The sequence below is a fragment of the Diospyros lotus genome, chromosome 2 (genome assembly GCF_014633365.1).
Source record: "Diospyros lotus cultivar Yz01 chromosome 2, ASM1463336v1, whole genome shotgun sequence".
Taxonomy (NCBI): domain Eukaryota; kingdom Viridiplantae; phylum Streptophyta; class Magnoliopsida; order Ericales; family Ebenaceae; genus Diospyros; species Diospyros lotus.
This window is the reverse complement of record NC_068339.1, coordinates 4,371,373-4,392,834: the sequence shown is the minus strand read 5'-3', so window position 1 is coordinate 4,392,834 and position 21,462 is coordinate 4,371,373. Positions and strand designations below refer to the sequence as shown.

At 37.0% G+C, this 21,462-nt stretch overlaps 3 protein-coding genes across 9 annotated transcripts; 1 reads left to right on the top strand and 2 right to left on the bottom strand.

Moving 5' to 3' along the window:
- Positions 1 to 6,614: 6,614 nt before the first annotated feature.
- On the bottom strand, positions 6,615 to 8,620 carry LOC127793837 (U-box domain-containing protein 38-like). Its single transcript, XM_052324584.1, has one exon. It carries the CDS (start codon positions 8,272 to 8,274, stop codon positions 6,751 to 6,753), a length of 1,524 nt encoding a protein of 507 aa, XP_052180544.1. The 5' UTR covers positions 8,275 to 8,620; the 3' UTR covers positions 6,615 to 6,750.
- Positions 8,621 to 12,242: 3,622 nt separating this feature from the next.
- On the top strand, positions 12,243 to 17,100 carry LOC127796065 (uncharacterized). 7 transcript variants are annotated; one of them, XM_052328120.1, is made up of 8 exons: positions 12,243 to 12,727; positions 12,816 to 13,008; positions 13,426 to 13,535; positions 14,179 to 14,257; positions 14,350 to 14,417; positions 14,662 to 14,728; positions 15,469 to 15,555; positions 15,961 to 16,061. In XM_052328120.1, exons 1-8 carry the CDS (start codon positions 12,491 to 12,493, stop codon positions 16,044 to 16,046), a joined length of 927 nt encoding a protein of 308 aa, XP_052184080.1. In that variant the 5' UTR covers positions 12,243 to 12,490; the 3' UTR covers positions 16,047 to 16,061. The 7 variants fall into 7 exon arrangements, with proteins under 7 accessions (XP_052184080.1, XP_052184081.1, XP_052184084.1 ...); XM_052328121.1 differs by lacking the exon at positions 15,961 to 16,061 and adding an exon at positions 16,355 to 17,100 and having other exon boundaries at positions 12,244 to 12,727; XM_052328123.1 differs by lacking the exon at positions 15,961 to 16,061 and adding an exon at positions 16,103 to 16,343 and having other exon boundaries at positions 12,249 to 12,727.
- Positions 17,101 to 18,097: 997 nt separating this feature from the next.
- LOC127796064 (protein JINGUBANG-like) lies at positions 18,098 to 19,919 on the bottom strand. Its single transcript, XM_052328119.1, has 2 exons — positions 19,033 to 19,919; positions 18,098 to 18,783 (listed from the first exon to the last, which is right to left on the bottom strand). The coding sequence occupies exons 1-2, from the start codon at positions 19,777 to 19,779 to the stop codon at positions 18,313 to 18,315; spliced, it is 1,218 nt and encodes a 405-aa protein (XP_052184079.1). The 5' UTR covers positions 19,780 to 19,919; the 3' UTR covers positions 18,098 to 18,312.
- Between the last annotated feature and the right edge of the window lie 1,543 nt (positions 19,920 to 21,462).

The window sequence follows — 21,462 nt, the reverse complement described above, 5'->3', positions numbered from 1 at the left end:
TTTTTTTCTTCCAAACTTAATGCTAAATCACATCATACCTCGAATCTGTTCCAGAACTTCCAATCATTTTTCTCGAAAGAGAATCATTATACACATCAAATACGGAAGCAAAGATCAAAACCTAATAACTTAACATTGATCATAAATCAATTCCTACATCTTTATTAACCATAAGAATATACATCAACATTCCTCAAAACGTTCAGATTTCAAAGTAGCATAACCTAAATACATGGGCTACATAACATACATTTCATTCCTCATGCACTCTGCTAAATGATATTTCATGCCTCATTTATCCTCGTATCTGCTACAATCTCCATCTAGAACGTTTGAATATTTCAGGGACAAAGCCCAAATTAGATGATGAACCATCTAAGTAAGGATACATAATGTTATATCATGTGTGTATGTAATGTCTTTCCTCATAGGTGTCAAATGCACCCCTCATGCTACCTACCATTTTTGCAACCACCTCTTTCGAAACTGGGGTGTATAGGTGCACTCTTGGTAAAGCAGCGGTGCCAGTTCGTACTCCCTACGGCCTCAATGCGAGTGATCAATAATATCAACGTGTATTTATGCATTTCATAGTCATGTTATGTATGCAGTCTACGTGATGGGTACATATCAGAGTATGTCAATATGATGAAAACATTTTCGATGAACATAATTCACTTACAAACCAAGTATTTTCCATAAAACTAACTTTAATTGGGAAGTACCACTTACCCTCTCAAGCTTATCAAGCTATCTCGATATTCGTGCTCATCTCGAAGTTTGTGCATCACCTCGATTTGCGTGCCAACCTCAAAATTTGCACAAGTCTCTTTAACTTTAGCCTCAAAACATCCTAATCACCATAATTATTTAAATAAGCATCCAAAACCTATTTTCCATAATTTCTTGCATTTTCTCCATATTTCTTCCTATTTTTCCTCAATAAATCCAAATTAAATATTTTTAAAATATTTTCTCAAATATTTCACTACTAAAATTCATAAAATAATATTCTCAAATTTTTGAAACTTTTTAGGAAATTTTACTTACCTTGACTTAGCCCCTCAGGCTTCCTTGATATGCATGTCATATCCTCGAAACGCGTGCCCGAGCCATTTTCCTCTCTAAAATCTCCGGGATATTACCGAAACATAATTTCCTATTTTTTGAGATTTTTTCGAGAAATTTTCTTTTTTTTTTCTTTTCTTTTTTTATTTTCTTCCTCCCTTCTTATTCTTCCTCTTCTTATTCCCCGCGCGACCTACAACTCCCGCACACGGCTCCCTGCTCCAGCTGCTGGCCAGCCGCCTCGAGCCTCCCCGACCACCGCCACGCTCGTCGCGCCGTTGCTGGTAGCCGCATGCGGCCGCCGTTGGCCTCGGCTGCTACTGCCTCGTTGCAGCAGCTTGCGGCCATGGCCACCGCTGCTGTACGGCCAGCTTTGGCTGCCTTTCGGCCACTCCAGCCAATGCTCCAGCCTCCCGAGCTGCCTCACCTTGCTAGACGTCACTGCTTCGCTTGAGCGTGCTTCGCGTCGGCCTCCTCGAGAGCTGCCATGGCTGCAGCTTGCAGCCATGGATGCTGTCCACTTGCTGCGGCCAGCTCCGACCTCTCCCTTTCGCAATCTCCTTCTTTCTCTCTCGGCCAAGCTCAACCCAAGCTCCCTCTCTCACTTTCTCTTCCATTCCCTCCCCTTCTCTCGGCCAAGATCTCTTTGTCGCCTTACTTCCATTTCTTCTCCAATTCTATCCCTATTTATAGGCGCTCAACTGCTCTCTCACCTCACTGGCCATACCCCATTGCGTGCGAAATCTTCTAAATCCTGCAGGGCATGGGATTTGGAGTCAAAGCATGGGATGAATTTTGCAAAGGCATGGCCTCACGTCCCTGCTGCTACGAGTCTACATATATATATAATTATATATATTACATTAATATTTATAAGAAATTATACCATTAAATTCCAATTTTCATCTTATATCACTTGGGCAATTTCGTAATTTCAATTATACTCTCGAACACTGAATTAAATTGTATTTTAATACAGAAAACGCAAAATTAATAATTCAAGATTTACTCGATAAAGACAATTCCGCCCCAATGTCCTCACCGGGCAGTCGTTTCATCTCAAAACCACTGAAGGGTTGCTCATTACGCAAAACTGGAGCCCTCCTAGGGTTTCGTTGATTTTTCGATAGTCTCCTACAATGATTTGGTTTTACGGCCTAAATGGCGGCTGTATTTTAGCTGTACCGAAAATCATTTCCGATCTGATTTCTTTTGATACCATAAATTCTATCTCGGAACGCTCATCGAAACCATATCATTTTCCTTAGACAATTTTACCTCGAGGCACTCCCTACAGTCGATTCGGTACTTATAACTGCTATCAAGCCAATTTTTCGGTATTCTAAACTCATCGAAATTACGTGGAATCCTTATACGAACACGGGGTATTACACCTGATTGCAGCAAAGGGCTACTTTTATAGGTTAAAAAATATATAATGTTGGAAGTGATAAACGATACCTGAAGACTAGATGAATAAGAAAAAGATAAGATGAGATGGTTAGCAAAACAATAAAGGATGAGAAGAAAAAAGTTGGCCAACAGAGATCCATTCTGTCTCTCAACTGTTGAAGACCAATTCAGAGCAGTCTTGAATAAGGCTCGAAAAAGAAAATCTAACAAAAAATTGCAATGTGTGATCTAACTCATGGAAGAAGAGGGACAAATTGTCAATTTTGCCTTAAATTAACTTGATCTCATACACGCAAGACTTAACTCTCTAACAAGTTTTACAAACTTAAGTAGACTTAATGTATATAAAAAGAGGAGGAATTAATGCTTTCTATCCTACCAATGTGAGACAAAGACTCTATAGAACATTTTGAAATACCACTTGATTTACAACATCTTTGTCATTGCTTGAAATCTGCATGTACGAGGCATAAAGCAAAATCTCCCAACACAAAACTCACACCTCACGTAAAATTTGAGGGAAAAGGTAGAAATGAAGAAAGCACAGCTTCCTACAGAATATGCATCTCCAAGAAGAAAATTGGATTTGGTTTCAGCCTTCCAACGAAACCTCATATAAGGCATAAACACAGCTTTCAGAACCTGTTTAGCTCAGCTTCAAGCATGACCTCACTTTACTCAACCTGTATCCATGATGACATGACTCAAAGCACCTGAAAAGAGGATAGTGGTAGTAAAGAGCTCCAGCAACGATGCAATAAGGTGTTCAAACTGAACTAATTGGGCCAAAGTGGTTAAACTAAGGATGTTCTCAGATATCTGTTAAGAAGGTTTGTTCATCATAGAAAACTTAAATTGTATTGGGAGCAAATACTGATTGGAGGAAACTTACACCCAATGCAATTGATCACATTTGGACTGAAGAAGAGTTGCTATGTCAAATAAGAGGAGACATAGTTTCCCCCTCCTCTTCCTAAGAAGAGAGGACACTTCCATTGTAAAACTTGGAGTTCAAAACACTATATAAACTGATTTTGTTAACTGATATGATTAATTTTGTAGATCCAACTTCATTTAAGGAGTTAAGTTTAAGTCCATTACCATGAACAAGAAGGCAGCAATTATTATCATGAATTGCAGTGAACGAGTTCCCTTTAGATAAGTAAAACCAAATTACAGCGATTCACATTAATGTTTCAAAAGGCAAGCTGTCAATTTAACGAGCCATCAAAAAACACGATACAGTGATTTCATTTCTAAATGGTATTGATATATATACTCCCCTCAGCAGGTTGAACATGCAAAACTTACTGTTCTTATTCCTTCCAAAACATGCTATCTATCTCAAAATTTTAACCCAACATTGATTGAGCTTCAAAACTATTGTTTGTCAATCAGTGTGAAAGTTAATCCAACTGCAAGCAAAAACAAATAGAAGTCGAAGAAACTTCAAGAAAATCCCCACAATGTAACAGGACAAGATTCAAACTTCAAAAAAAAAATTACTGCTTGTCAGTGGGACTGGGACAATACTAATCCAAATGCAGGAAATAAAAAGAGTACTACTACTGTATTGGGACCATTTTCTTTAAAATGAGGGGGGCCACTGGGCCAGGCTTTAATAGCTTATTCGACAGGGAATCCAAACTTAATTTGTGTGTTTGGCCCAAGCAATCGATGAACATATTTAAGAGGCCCCTGTATTGGGACCATTTTCAAGAATAAATTTGTTTATTGTTTACAAACAACTTTATTAATAAATTCATTTTTTTTCACTCTCTTTAAGTAAGATTGAATAATAATATGTTGAACGGGTAATATTAGTTATTGTCTTTGAGGTTACAAAACAATTTTTAAGAGACAATAACTACACTTATTATTTAAATACTAAAAATAAAATACAGTAAATATATCTAATTTAAAATAATACACACTTATTATCTGTTAATTATTATTAATATTATAATATGTAAAACTCAAATAACCTTTATGCATGCCAGCTCATAAAATAAACGAACCAAACTTCAATACATTAATTAAACTTAAAAACAAGATAGTCTATAGCAGTCACAGTTTGACTCGTTTTATTTATATCTCTACTAAGTAAAAAAAAAAACCCCGCAAATAAATAAAAAGGAGAAACTGCCCAGTGCCCACTCTGCTTACCTTTTGCTGGTTCAATAATGAGAAAAAGGCGCCGCCTTTAAGACGCAAAAAGTATCTAACAATGGAAAGGCCAAAATGACGGCGCAACCAAACTTCATGGCTTCCTCCGGTATCTTTATTGGCTGCGTACACCTTAACTTGGTTTCCTCAATCTAATCCGTCCAAACCTTAAAACAATAATTAAGTTAAATCCTCCAAAAGTTGCCTCTCCTCTGTCGAGACGCAAACCAAACGAAGCTAAACCAAGCTCGTGGATCAGACCCATTCATTAAATTTTAAATTCATGTTTGAATTTGGTTTACACTAAAAGCTGTCACGTTAACACTAAAAGTGTTAAACGATTACTCAATCTGAATATAGTGGAGTTATTTAAAAAAACTCATAATCTTGAATATTATCGATAATATCAAATAATCATGATTTACTTCATGTACGTGGCCTATGTTATTATAATAATCTCATTTTAATCAAAACAAACAACGTTAGGATAGTTTATAATACTTTCAGATCATAAGTTACTTAAATTCATTCACTTGTGTCAAATTAACATGCAAATTACAAGAATAATCTCATTTCACTGATTCATTTACATTTCACTTCAAAATCACTAAAATAAGAAAATCATGGGCCTACCTTTCAACTTTTCTTTTTTATAATTTATATATAAATATAAAAACATAAATGGGACCCTTAAAGCTGGGAAAACATAAAAGGGCATGCAAATAAAAGACAAAAGGGCGCATAATAATGGTAGGCCCACCAGATACTTAGCATTTAAGGTTCCTACTATGAATTTTGATGATAAGATCAGACCCCCTTCTCAGTTGCATTGCAAACTCATGATAAATAATTAAACGCTTTTCTTTTTCTTTTTCTTTTTTTTTTCTTTTTCTTTTTTTTTAATAGTAAAAGAGTATAAATTAATGTCAGAAATGTCTAATAATATATTATTTTCGTCTATTTGTTATTTGTACTTTGTATATATAGAGTTTTATATTATTGTAAATAATTTTTGATAATGTCATCACTAATCTATCTGTTTATTAATCTCATTTATACATAAAATACGTGACACTTAATCTTAATAAATCTAGTCTTAATAGACTAATTAATTATACTGAAAATAAATACTTTCGAGATGTGATTATGAAGTGAGTTGGTTGATTATTCTACTACTATCATAGAATTACATAGCCGATGTGACAAATGCAACGCGTAACCACCTTACCTATCATAGGGCACAAAAAAAAAAGAGTAACTTTTGACAATGAATTCATTCAGGATTGTAATTGCCATCTCAATTGACTTTGACGGAAGGTCAATGCGTTTGGCTCAACTTGAAATTTAGCATCAGTAACGAAGTGACTGATTTTTTTCAACAAAAACAAACGAAAAGCCTAGAGGGCCCCGAAGATTTACTGATTGAGTTATCAAAGGGGAATAAAAAGATAAATTTACCCTCATGCCCTGCTCTCTCATTTCCCTTCCCATGAATTGTCCCGTCCCCCTTGCTCTCTCTTCTCCCTTCTCCTCCCATGGTCGTCGTCTTGCTACTGCCGTCATCTCACCTCACCAACAATCGTTGTATCGATTGTTGGTGAGGCGGGATGACGATGGTAACAAGGCAACCGAGACGAGGCGAAGGCAACGATAAGACAACGGCCAAGGGAAAAGGAGAGAGTAGGGCCGAGGTAGTAACCTACTTTATAAATTTGTAAAATGGACGGGATAAATTTGTCATTTTGCCTTCATTCGATAAGGCACTTATCAATAAAATTGTCTAATCCTCTTATCAATAAAGTTGTCTAACCCTATAGAATAAGTCAAAAACAAAAGACTAACTAAGAGAAAATTGGCTGACTCTAATAAATGAAAGTATAAAAAAATACATTGTTTGCGCATCATATTTACAATTAAAAGCGTGTTTGAAAAATATTGACATTAATAATTATTATGTACAATAAAAGGAGGAGGAGGAGAAAAAAAAGTAAGGTTGAATATAGCTAACGTGCGCCATTATAAGTAATTATAAGCACTGTACACAAAATCAATCACCAATTCTTACAAAAATAGCACCAAAAAATAAAAATAAAAAAACAAAAATCAAAACTCGGGCGAGTTGGTTCTACGCGCTCGGTACAGGCTCGCCCCTTCTTTCATCACCGCTTCCCAATCCACTTCCTCCTCCGCCGCCGCCGCCGCCGGCCCTCTCATCGCCCAAAGTATTTGCTTCGCTCTTTCGCTCGCTCGCTCATTCCCTCCCTCCGCCACCTCCCTCAACACCTCCTCCGCCTGTGCCGCCTTCGCCAGACCGCGGAACCTAAAGTTTCCATGACTCAGAGAGTACAGCGTCGCCACGCAGTTCTCCCGAGTCGATTCGGACTCCAACCCGCTATCCTTCTTCAGCAGCCCCACCAGAATCTTCACCGCGCCGGCGTCCAGCAGCGCCGACCGCCCCTCGGCGCAGGCCGCCAAGTTGCATAAAACCAGCATTAATGGCCCCATCAACCCGCCGCTCCTCAACAGCGCCAACAGCGCCGTCGCGGCGCCGAGTTTCACCAGCTTAACTCGGTTGTTTGGCACCAGCGTGAGGTGGTACAGGGCCAGCGCGGAGTCGAGCCGAGTCCGCTTGCTCTCCAGCCTCAGCGCATGCACCAGCGGCGGCAGTGCGCCGAGGACGCCGATGGGGATTTTGTTGTCGTCTTCGAGCGCCAAGCTGAATATCGCGCCGGCGGCGTGCTCCTGCGACTCGGAGTACCCGGACTTTAACACGTCGATCAACGGCGGGAGGATTCCGGCGCGTACGATCCTCACCTTGTTCGACTTCTCCAGCGATAGGTTTACCAGTGCCGCGACGGCGTTGGTCTGCACGGCAGCGTACTGCGACGACAGCGCCGGCCGAAGCGCGGAGAGCAGCCGCGGCGTACAGAGTGAAATCCTCTGTTCTTCCTTCGTTCTTGTTGTTTTTCTCAGCTCTATAGCGCCTTGCTCTTGCTCGAACAAGTCTAAACTCTGGAGTTTCACCACAAATTGTTCGTCTTCTGCAGACCAATCGGTGCCCAGGTTTTCGTCGGAAACGATGTCCGACGACGTCGACGTCGAAGATAGAGCAGAGTAACACATTGGCCGCGTCATGAACGGCAGAAAAGGCGTCGCCGGAACATTAGCAATCACCGATTCCTCAGAACTCGACGAGTAGAAATGATTCTCCTGAGTCAACTCATTCGCCCTGATCTTCGAATCACCGTCATCTTCTCCCGAAGCCGCCATCATCTTCTGGACAACCTCCACAACGGAGCTATAGTCCGGCGCTTTAGGCCGTTCGGCGCCAGACTTCTCGCACCATTTGGAAATCATCGATTTGAGAGCCAAATTGGGGATTACAGTCGAGAAATCGGGTTTCGACCCGGTGGGAAGAGCCGGGGCAAACCCAAGTTGCCGGCAAACTTGGACCGAAGTCCGTTCAAACGACTGGCCGGTAGGCACAACAACCGGGTCGAACATCAACGAACCGGAAACGGGACAAACGAATTCAGCCGGTGGATCCTTCTTCCCGAGGTTCCGCGAAGGCGACGACGAGAACCTGTGTAGAGAGATCTTCCAGCGGTGCTTTCCATTACCGCCCATGTCTGCCCCTCTGTATATTAGGGCTCTGCGTCGATCTTGTAGAGAGATTGGAGGTGAAAAATTCGAGCGTCAGTTTTTGGGGAAAACTGAGATTGGGAAATTGGGGCGGTTCATTTCGCCCGTATTTCTCCGATTTGAATGTGTGACTAGATTGCAATCATGGGGAAGTTGAAAATCGGATCTTGACGAAATTGAAGAAGATATATAGATGGAGACAAGGAAAGAAGGTTGACTCGGCTCGCCTGGCTGAGACCGCTTTATCCAGTTGATAATGGTAGAAGAATCAGGAGATTGAGCTCAGAAGACGTTCTTCAAAACCAACTACGGGTGTCATTCATTTGCCCCTCATTCTTTCTGTAATTACTTGAATTTGCCATTTGTATGGTGCCTGGAAGGCCTGGGAGTCCGCGGAATACAGCCATAGTTTTGAATATCAAATTAACCTATAAACTAGCGAATAAAAAAAAATCAAATTAGCCTAATCTATATCTTAATTTTAAAAATAAAATATATATTCATTTTCCATATAAATAACACTAGATGTTATTTTAAACTTAGTTGGGCTACACGTTGGGAGACGCGAGGGAAGACTCTGAGATTAAACAAAAAGATTAGTTTTTAATTATTTCTTTGATGGACCACGAGTGTAAATTATTAAAAAAAAAATATGCCACGTTTAGCTGAAAGTCAACTTTTTTTTTTTTTTTAATATTTGTATATGGAACTCTTTCAAATCTTAAAATTTTAGCCTCAACAAAATAGGCCCGTTTGTTATAGCTTAATTAAAGAAATTATAGTTTTTAACTTCTTAGATTATAATTTCTAAAACTTAAAATAAGTTGTGAACCTGTTTGCTACACTTTCTTAGAAGTTGTAATTAAGTAGTTATGGTGTTTGATACCATAAGTTATAAAATAACTTATTTTTGTATAATTATCCATAATACCCTTAGTAGTTATAAAATGATAATTTAAAAATTAATTAGTGTATATGTATAAGTTTCAAGTGTTATAAAAAAATTAATTATAAATATAGAGAGATAGGAAGATGAGAGAGAGGAAGATATTTGAAAATGGAAATGACAGTAAAGAAGAAAAACCCATGATTGCGTAGACAATAGGGTAATTCTTTGTTAAAAATAAAGATAAAATTGTCATAAAAATATAATTATTTAAGCAAAAGTTGTAAAAGTCGGGGTACCTCAGCTTTAAAAAAATCAGCTTATATCCCTTCTAAAAGTTAGTAGAAACTATAAGTTATAATTCTATAAGCTAAAACAAACACTACATCCCCAACTTTTTTAAAGCTAGAAGCTAAAAGTTACAACTTTTTAGCTGCAACAAACAGGCCCATAATCTTATTAATTTATACGGTAATATTATAAAACAATATTTATACGTAATATATTAGGGAAAGCACATGGCTAATATCGTAATATACTATTTTTGTACATAACGCTGTTGATCGTCAAACTTAAATTTGTCAATTGTATAAGACAAGACCATTCAAATGTTAAAAAGCCCACTATCTTAACCTTTGATTATTATATTTCCAAGTCTCCTATTAATAAACAGTCATCTTCACTCTTCAGAGGTGAAGAGACAAAAATAATTATTATAAAGAAAAAAAAAATTAGAAACCCAAAATCAATTAGGGTTTGGGTTTTGTAAATTTTAATTACTTAACATTTAATATTGATTAAATTAATTAAAAATATGAATTTAAAATTCATTAAAGGGGGTAAATTTAGAATCCCACGGGCCATTGATTCCCTATCATAATAATGCTATTATTATAAATTCACAAAAACTTATATTCCTGCTCCCCTCATTTAATACAAGCATCGCTCTTTTTACCAACTTCGAATCTTCTTCTGTTCTATCTTTCATCGGAAAAATAAAAAGGCAATCTTCTATTCGCATACAGTTCAGCGGCCCGGTTATTGCTTATTGCATGTAGGCAACCAAAGTTTTCAAAATTCTGTATTACCCCCAGTCATTTAAGGTTTAAAGACAATTAGCCCCGCAAATTTTCAGGAATTTTGATTTCGAGTTTTGACAAATCCATGCATGTCAATAAGTTTAATTACTAATAAAAAAATGGATATTTCGATCAACTTATCAATAGATTCTATCATCTCTTTTTTCAATTCTAACTAATTTAATTGATTTGTATCCATAGAATAAAAAAATGAATAAAAATCTTTTAAATTGCGTTCTCTTTACTTTTCAATTTTCAGTTTTAAATTTTGAATTTATTTTCAATTTTTTATTTTAGTAGTCTGTTTTAAAAAAATTAAAAATGTATTCTCTTTTTCAATTTAAAAAATTATTTCTCAAAACAAAAAATTAGAAAACGGGTTCTCTTTGAAATTTTGAAAATAATTTTTTAATGATATTTTATTCAATAAATAAATTTGATTATTTAGTAAATTAGAAAGATTTAATGTTATATATTATTAAAAATATATATACATTTTAAAGTTAATGAATTTTGTAATATTTTTTTCATTATAATAATAAAATATGAATAAATAAATATGTTTTGAATTTAGAGTTTATTTTGAATAAAAACACTTAAAATAATTTTTTGTTATTTTGAGTTTTTTTATAATTTTTTTTATTTTTAAAAACAACAAAGAAAACTTATTTTTATTATTTTAAAAAATTAAAAAATAAAAATGACTTAAAAACAATAAAGAAAAAATAGTCTTATTTTTTTACCAATTGTTCTTTTAATTTTGAAAAAAAAGTGATCCTTTTATCAATATGTTAGTTACATCCACCTTTTCATAATGGAGAGTTACCATAATTAGAATTTGTTAAAACATCAATAATCCAAACATGGAAAAGCCTTTCCCACAAGAGATACTAATCTATTTTTAATTTATAAATAGATCAGGTAATCATCTAAATTAAAAACATAAACTCGTTATTTTTTCTTTTCTTATAATTAATTGATACCATAAGAATTTATCTATTTATTTATTCAACTCAACTTTAAATCGAATTTATTTTATTCTGTTTTAAGAATTTAAATTTTTTAAGGTGATGTAAACTTTTTTCCAATAATAGACTTTATTTAGCAATTGGATTAAGGAAATTAGTACTTTATCAAAAACAAACTTTTGTAAAAATAAAAGGAAAAACATAAATGAATTCCCTTTGCCTTTTCTCATCTTCAGAATAATTCAAGATCAAACCCAATTACCAAATCACCTCGAGCTCCATGTGAGTGCTGGGGAACTTTACAAAACGTATCTGTGCAAATAATAATAATAATGTCATTTTCAAGAGACAAGAGCTGAGGGGGAGGGGCTTTGGCTTTTTCAAAAGGAAAAAGGCTCATGACAGTGCTTATTGCATATTATACGTAACTAAATTAGTCTTCCGATAATGTTTGCCTTTTTCTTGTCACCCTCCTTTGCAAAAATACTCTTTTTCTTTCTACCATAGTGCATTTGGGAGAAAAAATAAAAATGAAAATAAAACTTAAAAAGAATCCTCCTTGTTTAATAATGTCGTTTTAACAATCATGCTTCAAATGACGTTTTTCTCTGCAATTCCCACTGACCAAACAGCTAAAGATGTCTTCCTACTCGTGAGATGCTCATCTTTTCAATTAAACTGGCAAGCATGCAGGGCCTTGGCATGCCATATTCCATCTTTACTTAAACCCAATAAAGCCTTAAGCATTTTAATCCACTTCCATTTCCATGTACACATGGAAAACAGCCTTTTTGCTGTTTAGACAAATAAAAACAACACCGAGGAACTGGCAAGTGGCATATCCATGATTATGAATATCTATTCTGGGCACCTAATTGAGTAGAAGTACAACTCACTAAAGCTGCTGCCTTTAATTAATTAGCTTCAGTAGTCGCAACTCGAACCCGCCCAGCACGCTTCCAATGACCCAGGATTAAAACGGGGATTACATGTTTTGAGTTTGTGGATTGTGTCTTATAATATGAAATTTAAGTAATCATCTGTTATATTTGAACAGGTTATAAATAAATAACCGATAGATTTAAGTAATCATCTGTTATATTTAGTAGAAGTACGTAATCTCGTGAGCGTGGCATGGATTAAACTTGGGACTTCTATGATTACGGGTATCCTTGGGTTGTTATTAACCGTGTATTCGGTATATGAGCTGTGGCACGCTGATGGACCCAATCTTTCTATAGCGCCACTCAAAGCGAGCGCGCGAAAGGATGCCGGTGTGCTGTAATAGAAGCTTGAACGTCTTTCACCTGTCGTCCCTGTTCTCTGTCAGGACTTTTGTCGAACACCTTTCGGCATTGACGACAACAAGGTTCAATCCCAACAGAACCAACCGAAAACCCTTAACTACTAAAGCAGCCATCAGAACTCACTTTTTCGAATCCCTAAATCCTCTCCAGAAAGATCAAATTCATCTTTACGTCGATACACTTCTGCAATGGAACCGGGTAACCCCAATTCTGTACAATTACATGTCTATCTCTTAGCCTCTTTTTTTTTTTTCAAAATTCATGTTGGATTATGTTTAATTTGCAGAAGATGAACCTGACTGCTGTGACAGAAGCAAGTGAGGTTATGGAAAGGCACGTTGAGGACTCACTTGCCATTTTACCTCCCATCCGGAGCTCATATTCATCACATTGCGAAGCTTCATACGACAATCTCAGCCTCGTCGATGTCGGAAGTGGCGCGGGGCTTCCCGGATTAATACTAGCCATAGCGTGCCCGGGTAATTTGTTTCAACTAATTTGATGAAATAATGCATTATAGGTTATTAACCATGCTTATTTGTTTTTTCGGTGAGTAATGCATATCTGTTGGTTTCTTTATATGTGGAAATTAATGTGGCAAAATTATAGGTGATTATTTCAGAGATTAAAATGCAACGATTATACCTATGTGGTTCAGTTATGGTTGTTTGGGTAACCTGATGGCCAGCAAAAGTAGGAGAGTAAAACAAATAAGTCAAATTTTAGTACCTCTACTGTATGGATCCTAGAAGGGCTAAGACAGCTGGGTCGGCAGAGTCGAGTTTTTATTGTTTGACCAACATTTTGATTTACAAGATCACATTGTTGAAGATATAAGCTACTTGCAACTTTTTTTTGGTTAGAAATGAGTTTATTGACATACATATGATGGTTAGGTTGGAAAGTAACACTGCTGGAGTCCATAAACAAGCGCTGCCTGTTCTTGGAACATGCAGTTGGTGTCATTGGTTTGCCAAATGTTCAAGTCATACGGGAAAGAGCTGAGGTATGATATTCCCTTTATATATATATATATGTATATATATATATATATATTCTGAAATTGTAGCCACAGTTCTGTGATTGCTCTTAACTGAAGCATGTGAATTCTATATCGTCTCATATCTTGTCAGACAGTCATATTGTTAGGATCCAATAACACAATCATATACACAAAATCAGAAAAGGACACAGAAAATTTAACGTAATTTGGTCCCAATAGACCTATATCCACCATCTCAAATTAGGGGAAATCCATTCAATCAATAAAGATGCAGGTTTTGAATGAAAAAACTGCAAACAATAAACAATAAACTCTACAGTTTTTGGGTGGACAAAGCTACAAACAATAAACTCTAGTAACTTAATAACTCCAAATAATTTGGTTAATCTGACTCTCAAAGAACACTAGTTATTGAATTGTGATACACATACATATCTATATTGGGAGGTCTTTTTATTGCCAACTATCCCAATGGAATTGAATCTCCTATCTCTATCCCTATCACTATCCAGCATGAGATTGGATTTTCTAGGATGCATCTCAAACACTCATTATATGTGTCCTGTCAAGTCTTTTTTTTTTTTTTTTAAATGCTTTGCTTAATTTGCTCTGTCATGCTGCGGCTTCTGAACCTTTGTGAAGACAGAATTTTGGACAGAATCTTGCCTTCAGAGAAACGTTTGATGTAGCGGTGGCTAGAGCTGTTGCAGAACTGAGAATTTTAGGTGAGCGATAAATATTATCTGGTTTCTTTATTCTTGTGTATTTTTGAGTGTCTTAGTGCTTCAAGCAGTTCTAATATTCTTTTGACTGTCAGCCGAATACTGTCTTCCTCTAGTTCAAGTGGGTGGTTTGTTTGTAGCTGCAAAGGGTCATGATCCTCTGGTATGTTTCAATTGGAACTCAAAATTCTTTACAATATGAAATGGATTTTTCAATTTTGAGAAAAATGAAGTGCCACTTCGGAATCTTTTACCTTAATTTTCCAGTGTGTTAACAGATATGGTAGGAACCTCATGTATGCGGTCTTTGTTCAGCTCTGTTTTCCTTTCTAACATATTGAAAAAAGTTAGGCTGTCTTGTTCGTCTGATTCTTCTTCTTGATCTAACCATATATATTTCCTAACAGGAGGAAGTTTCAAGTGCCAAAAGAGCAATTCAGTTGATGGGAGCTTCAGTATTGCAAATAGACTCTGGTATGTCCAGTTTTACTTGTTCTACACTTGATTGGTTATAAACTATGAAATGTAAAAAAGTTTAGCTAAAGTTACCTTAATGCTTAAAATGTTAGCAGATCCATCTAAAGTATCCCCGTAACCTATAACACTATTTGGCATTGTTTTCACAGTTTAAGAAACACAGTAAAGTCGTTTCCCTTGTTGCCAACTGTGCAATTTAACAATGCCATAACTGGGAGACATGTCAACAGGAAGAATTAAAACAAAAGTAAAAGTTCTGACCTGGAAGATCAAAGTCAAGTTCATGGCTAAGCTGAATGAAAAGGAAAAATGCAAAGCCTTCGCATAAATCTTTAGATTTGTGGAGTCCTGCCTTCAAACCCATATCTGTCCATACTTCTTGAAGATCTTGCAGTCTCATTTATTATTTAGTACTTTGGACGGTTAGGTCTAGAGAAATTTCCAAACTGCACAAGTAATGCTTGATAGATTGGTTAGTGAAAATTCTGTTCATTGTCCACGCTTCTTATTTGAGGCGTCCACTTACTGGGAATATTGTGCCACTCTGAAAAAAGACTGAACTGCAATGCTACCTTTTTAATTGGATAATTCTCAATGTTCAGATAACTGTTGTTCAGAAAAAATCTTAGTTCAAGCTGGCTTTTCTTTAATATACAGTTCTGTATCTGATTCAATTTAGACTTTCATTACTGAACTTCCATATCAAATAAAATATTAAGACGTTATTATTTATCTAGTGGAATCACATAGCCCTTATGGACAGAGAACTGCTGTACTATGTCTAAAAGACAGACCCACCCCAAAGAAGTATCCCCGTGATCCAGGTATACCAGCTAAATCACCATTGTGAACAATTCAGGCTTCCAATCTGTCTGTGTTCTTTAATTTTCTTCTGTTGATAATGTCTTTATATTTATGGTACAACATTCTGGTAGTAGATACATAGAAAACATTGAAGAAAAGTTTGCTTTGCTCCACATATTTTATTTATATCTCAAGTGCAGACATTGATATCTCAGTCACTCTATCCTGCTCCCTATTTGTGGATAGCTACTGGTTGTTTGGTTATTTATTATACGATCTGTCGATTGCTTATGAAAAATGTGATGACTTCTGAACTTTCTGAATTATGCCACAATTCATGAAACGGTTAGCCTAAAACCTTTGGAGAATACCGAAGAACAAAGATAGAAAAAAATTAGGAAATAACTGAGACCTATTTTTTGCAGGCAATTTTCAGATATCGTATTTTGGTAGGGATCCCGTGCCTTGGAATTATCATTATTTTAGCCTTGCTGTCACTATACAACCTTGAAGCCTATGAGAGTTTAGGTCAAAAGTTATGCTATTATTTCCTCTTTCCTTTGGCAGATATGGGTACAGGATACCTGCGTTAGGGGAGGTCGGTGTCACTCTTCCACAATCCTATGTTTTGTTGGTGATAATTAGGCAGAATAATTAATTGGATATTGTAGCCTTGTTCTCCCCAGCTTTCATTTCAATTTACCTTTCATCATAGAGGAGATAGGTTTGAAAAAGGAGCATATATTGTTTCGTCACTCTTAGGAAGTTAAAAAAAGACTGTTACCTAACTTCTGCTCTGCCCCCTCATTACTTGAACAGGTCAATTTATCAAACCTACTCATGAATCATTATCCAATTTAGATACCGATGGATGGGTTTATATTTGTGTAATATAATGGTAGCAATTGAAATCTTGCATTTTTATATATATTAGGGAAAGAGACATCTTGGCTAGCTTTTAGTCCTTTCATAGCTTTCTTTGTGTGGTCATTGGATGGGTCATAGGTTGGTCTCTTTCCCTTTTCCTTTAAACATATTGCATTTGAGGATCAATGGCAGATTACTTGTAATTGCTAGTTTTATGCCTTCAGTGAAAAGGTTTGCATGCCATGGTCCTTTTGAACAAGGGAAATGCATTGGCTTGCCCTTCTGTTGTGTTCCCAAGATTACCCTCTTTGGCTTTGTAGTCAACCTTGAGGATGACTAACTAGGAAAATTTGGCACCACTTAGAATTCATGATTGATCATTCGAATTGGTTTATAACCCATTTACGCCACTTTTTGTTTGCTCTTCATTTTGAACCCGGATTTGAAAAACTAAATTTTAGTTTTCAATTAAAAATCTACTTAATTTTGCACGATTAGGATGTCAATTTAATTTGGAATTTTTTTTTTATAACAATAAAAACCTACTGCACACGTTACTTTTTAGTTGTGTGATGTGTAAACTCACTTGACAAAGTCAAGGCGGCAATGGAAATGGAAGGATATTACACAATAAATGACCATTCATACTCTTTTAATGGAAATATAGGGTGTGACTTAAGTCAAGGATAAATTTAAACTTTTAAGAAATTATTAAGATTTTTTTTTTTTAGATAATCACAAATTACTAATGTTAATAGCGTAAGAATACAAAATTAGGTTTTCTAACCATCTGTTCCATTCACTCCCCCAAATTCAAGAGAGAAAAGTAGTGTTTTTGGAGGATAATTGAGGAAATTGTTTCCATCAATTTTCATTTTATTTCGTACCAACAAAACAAGGAGAAGTCTCAGTATTTTATTCATTACCATTTCAGCCACTCTCTCAAACTCACTGATTCCCAACCCCTAGACTGTTTATGTTCTGCCGCCTCCAACTTCAAATAATACGCTTTTTATTTGTTATTTTGTAGAAGAAATAAACATACGGCAATTTACGATTAAAGAACTTCCTTCAATTAATACGAATTTTGATTGCTTTGTGATTGAGGGGGGTGGTTGGTGGCGGTAGGGGTGGAGGTGGACTGCGGGCGTACTGTTTTTTATTAATCAAAATTAGGACTAAGGATAAGATGTTTACGAGTCTTGTTTGACAATTCAAGAAGAAGAAGATGATGATGATGATGATTACTACATGCGTCCATACTTATCATATTTGTAATCCTTGCATAAAATATAAGGATTACCAGCTTCTTTTTACTATTAAGAACCAAAAAGAAGAAAGTAAAAGATCCTAACACAGGTTGGGTTGTCTCGGAAAAAAAAAAAAAAGGCAGAGTCGTCATCTTGTGTGTGTGTGTGTTTTAATTTGATCATATTTTTCAATATCAACTTTCACCTTCCTACTGTCATATTGAGCTCAATGTAGATGTAGTAGTTCAATTATTAATGAGTTTTAGAAAGCAACTCCAATTAAAATCTCGAGTTTTGAACGCAAATAATTTTTAAAATTAAAATTCTATTTGTCTTGATTATAATTGGTCGAAATTGCTGAGGAAAGAAATATAATAAGTTTGCCCATAATAATACTGTTTTAAGTATCAATAAGTTTTTATTTTTTATTTCACGAGTGTCTTCCCAAAGATTAGTTATTAAAAAAAAAAAAAAAAAGTTAAAAGAATCACACTTGTGTAAAATACATTTTATTAAAATAATTATCTAGATATAATAACTGACATGTCAACTTAAGTCTCTTCACCATACCATCATCAAAACTATAGAAGTAAAATTCTAAATTTTATGAGAAGATTAACTTCTCATCGGATGCTACACTACACGGGAGGTGGCTGCCCACTAAATGACGGGGCAAGAGATCCTCCACACCTTAACGTCAGAGTCCAAGCTTCCAGTGTATAGAACACAGGACGACGTCGCATCACCGGGCTCGCTCTGATTATACCCCACCGCCAAGCACTTCACCGCCGCGGCGTGCCCCTCCACCACCGCTAAGCAACAGTAGCTTACGCCGCCGCCGCCGCCAATCCGTCTCCAAACCCTCACACTCCTATCCGCCGACCCACTGAAAACCAGCTCTGCCTTCACCGCCAAGCACAGAACAGCCCCGCTGTGGCCCCTCAGCGCGCCGGCCACCGCCATCTCTCCGCCCTCCTCCCGCTTCTCCCACACGACTATCGACCGATCGCAAGCCCCCGAATACAGCACCGCCCCGTCGCCGCTCACCGCCAGCGCATTGATCCCGGAGTTGTGCTTCTCCAGCACCGCCACCAGTGTGTGCTTCTTCTCTTCCGGGTTTCTTTCCCACACCTTCAGATTGTTTTATTCAACAGTTAATATTTAAGAATGTGTGAAAGTCCTTACATAAAAATAATAATAATAATAATAATAATAATAATAATAATAAAAAGAAAGATGTGCTGAAAGTCGTGATATAGTAAAAATTGCGGGAAGTGGCAAATGGTAGTTCCTTTAGAAGAAGTGGTACGGGTTCTACAACCTAAACCTATCCACGTGAAACGTGCTTCGTTACAAAATTGTAATTTAAAATTTACACACCTTGATTTTCTTGTCCGCGGAGCCGGTGTAAATCCGGCCGTCGGGCGACGCCGTCACGGCGTTGATCGCATCGTCGTGGGCGTTCCTCACTGATTCCAGGCACCTGAAGTCGCCCGTCCGCCAGATTTTCAGCGTCCGGTCCCACGAAACCGAATAGAGCAGAGTTTCGTCGCTCGACAAAGCCAGCCCCGAGACGGCGTCCACGTGGTGGACCCACGTCGACTTCTTGTGCCGCCGGATCTCCACGTGGTTCTTAGGAACCAGAATTTTGGCGGCGCGGTCGCCCAGCGTGGGGAGGGTGGCCAAACGAGTGAGCTTATGCCGGTCGGCTTCGCGGCCGTCGATTCGCCACACCCGGATCTTGTGGTCTTGGTGGGCGCTGAAGAGTTTGTCGGCGAGAACCACCAGGGACTTGATGGCACCGTTTCCGGCCTCCACGGTGTGGGGGACGGGGTCGTCGTGGTGATCGGAGGTGGAGGTGAGGGTGGCGCATTTCCAGAGGCAGATTTGTTTGTCGGAGGAGCCGGTGTGGAGGAATTTGCCGGCGAGGGCGAGGGAGGAGGTGTAAGAGTGGTGGGGTTTGAAAGTGGCGATGCAGTGGTAGTGGGCGGCGGGGCGGAGGCCGGTGGTGAGAGAAGGAAGCGATGGGAGGCTGAGCTGGGAATTCAGGGAGGATGAGTGATGGTGCAGAAGGTTGCAGCGACATTGATGTTCATCCTCTGAACAGCGATCTAGATGGGCCGCCATTATAATTGAGAGAGAGAGAAGTGGTCTGCTTATAAGAAGGAAGCGCAGGGGACGATGAAGGCGTCACTCCATCTTCTAGGCCTGCCCAGGGGGAACTCGTCGAGGCACACCTATTGTCTTTTAATTTGGTTCATCATAGCTAAAAATGGTCGTCACTAATAGAATCATTAAATACAGTGACATTAACTCTCACTTTATCTGGTCTTATCCTTTTTTATTAGAACTTATAAGGGATATTTAAACAATTAGAGATAATGTTTTATCATCTAATTGAACAAATTAAAGGTGGGCAATGGGCATGCCGACCTTTTTTCTTTTTTTGAATAATCTAAATTAAAGTAATTCTAATATATAAATCAAATTATGAGAAGAAGAACAAAAATTATCATTGAGTCATTAAAATTAGAGTTAAAATAATAGAACATAAAAAAATATAAACAATAATAAACAAAGGAAAAAATTAAACTATCTTTATTATAAAAAAAAAAAAAACTAAACTATTCTTATTATAAAATACTATTTACGATAACACTTTTTAATATGACATCTTTTGAGTAAGTTCCCATAAAAAAAAAAAAAAAAAGTATTGTCAATGGAGCTGCAATCTTTTCATAGTTATTAGTTTTGAAAATATAAAATGCTGTCTCTTTATTTCTTAATTTTCTTTCAAATAGTATTTTTATGACAAGTAGTTACCATACTGCATCTTTCCGCAAAGAGAACAGAAGCCTCAGTGTACTCTTTTAATCTGGAAGGGCCTTGTCGTTTGGGCAGAGAATGAAAAAGGCAGTACTCATGCGTGGAGTCCATTGATTTGTGCAGCGGAGAGCTGGGGCCCAGCTTTCTTCATGTAAATTGGCGTCGGCCTTGTTAAAGAGAAGTTAAAGGTTGGTTTCTTTTTGAAAAAAAATATTAAAATTAAACTCAACACAAGACTAGTTTACAGTGTCATTTGGGAAGTGGGGAAGTGGTGGAGGGGACAAAAAGTTTAGCGTGTGTTTTTTTTTTTTTTTCCAGTTTGTTCTAGTTTTTTTTTTTTTAAATATTTAAAATATATTTATTTTATTATTTTTTAAAAAAATATTATAAAAAAATCTAAAACAACAAATATTATTTTGAGTGTTTTCAGTCAAAACATACTGAAAATACCCAAAACACGAAAAACACACACTTTTCTCTCTCCCTCGAGATCCCTCTCTCTCAAACCTCAACTGTTGATGGCATTTACCATCTCTGTCATCGCCACGAGCCCCTATCAACCGACCCCCGCTATTTGATCTTGTTAGTTGTCTCCTCTCTTGCCATTCAATCTTACTGGTTGCGATTAGATTTAAGAAAATTTGGTCATTGCATCTCGTTGATTTTTAGGTATGTTGGTCGATGGGTCCTTGGGTGTTAGGTGGTTGCCTCTGATTGTTGGAAACCACTAGCCACAGTGATCAGTAATGACTAACAATGCATATATAGGTGTAGGTCTAAAATTAAAAATTAGATTTACGAAAATTCAATTGTTAAACCTGACTTATTTTTGTGTATGTTAACCCCCTTGGGTTGGAGTTTATAATGGTAGGCTCTGATTGTGTAAATCTTCGGTCGACGGTGGTTGCCGGCACTGAAAAATAGAAGAAGAAAAGAAAAAAAAACACACAAAATAGTTTTAAAAATTTCAAAGTCAACGCGTTT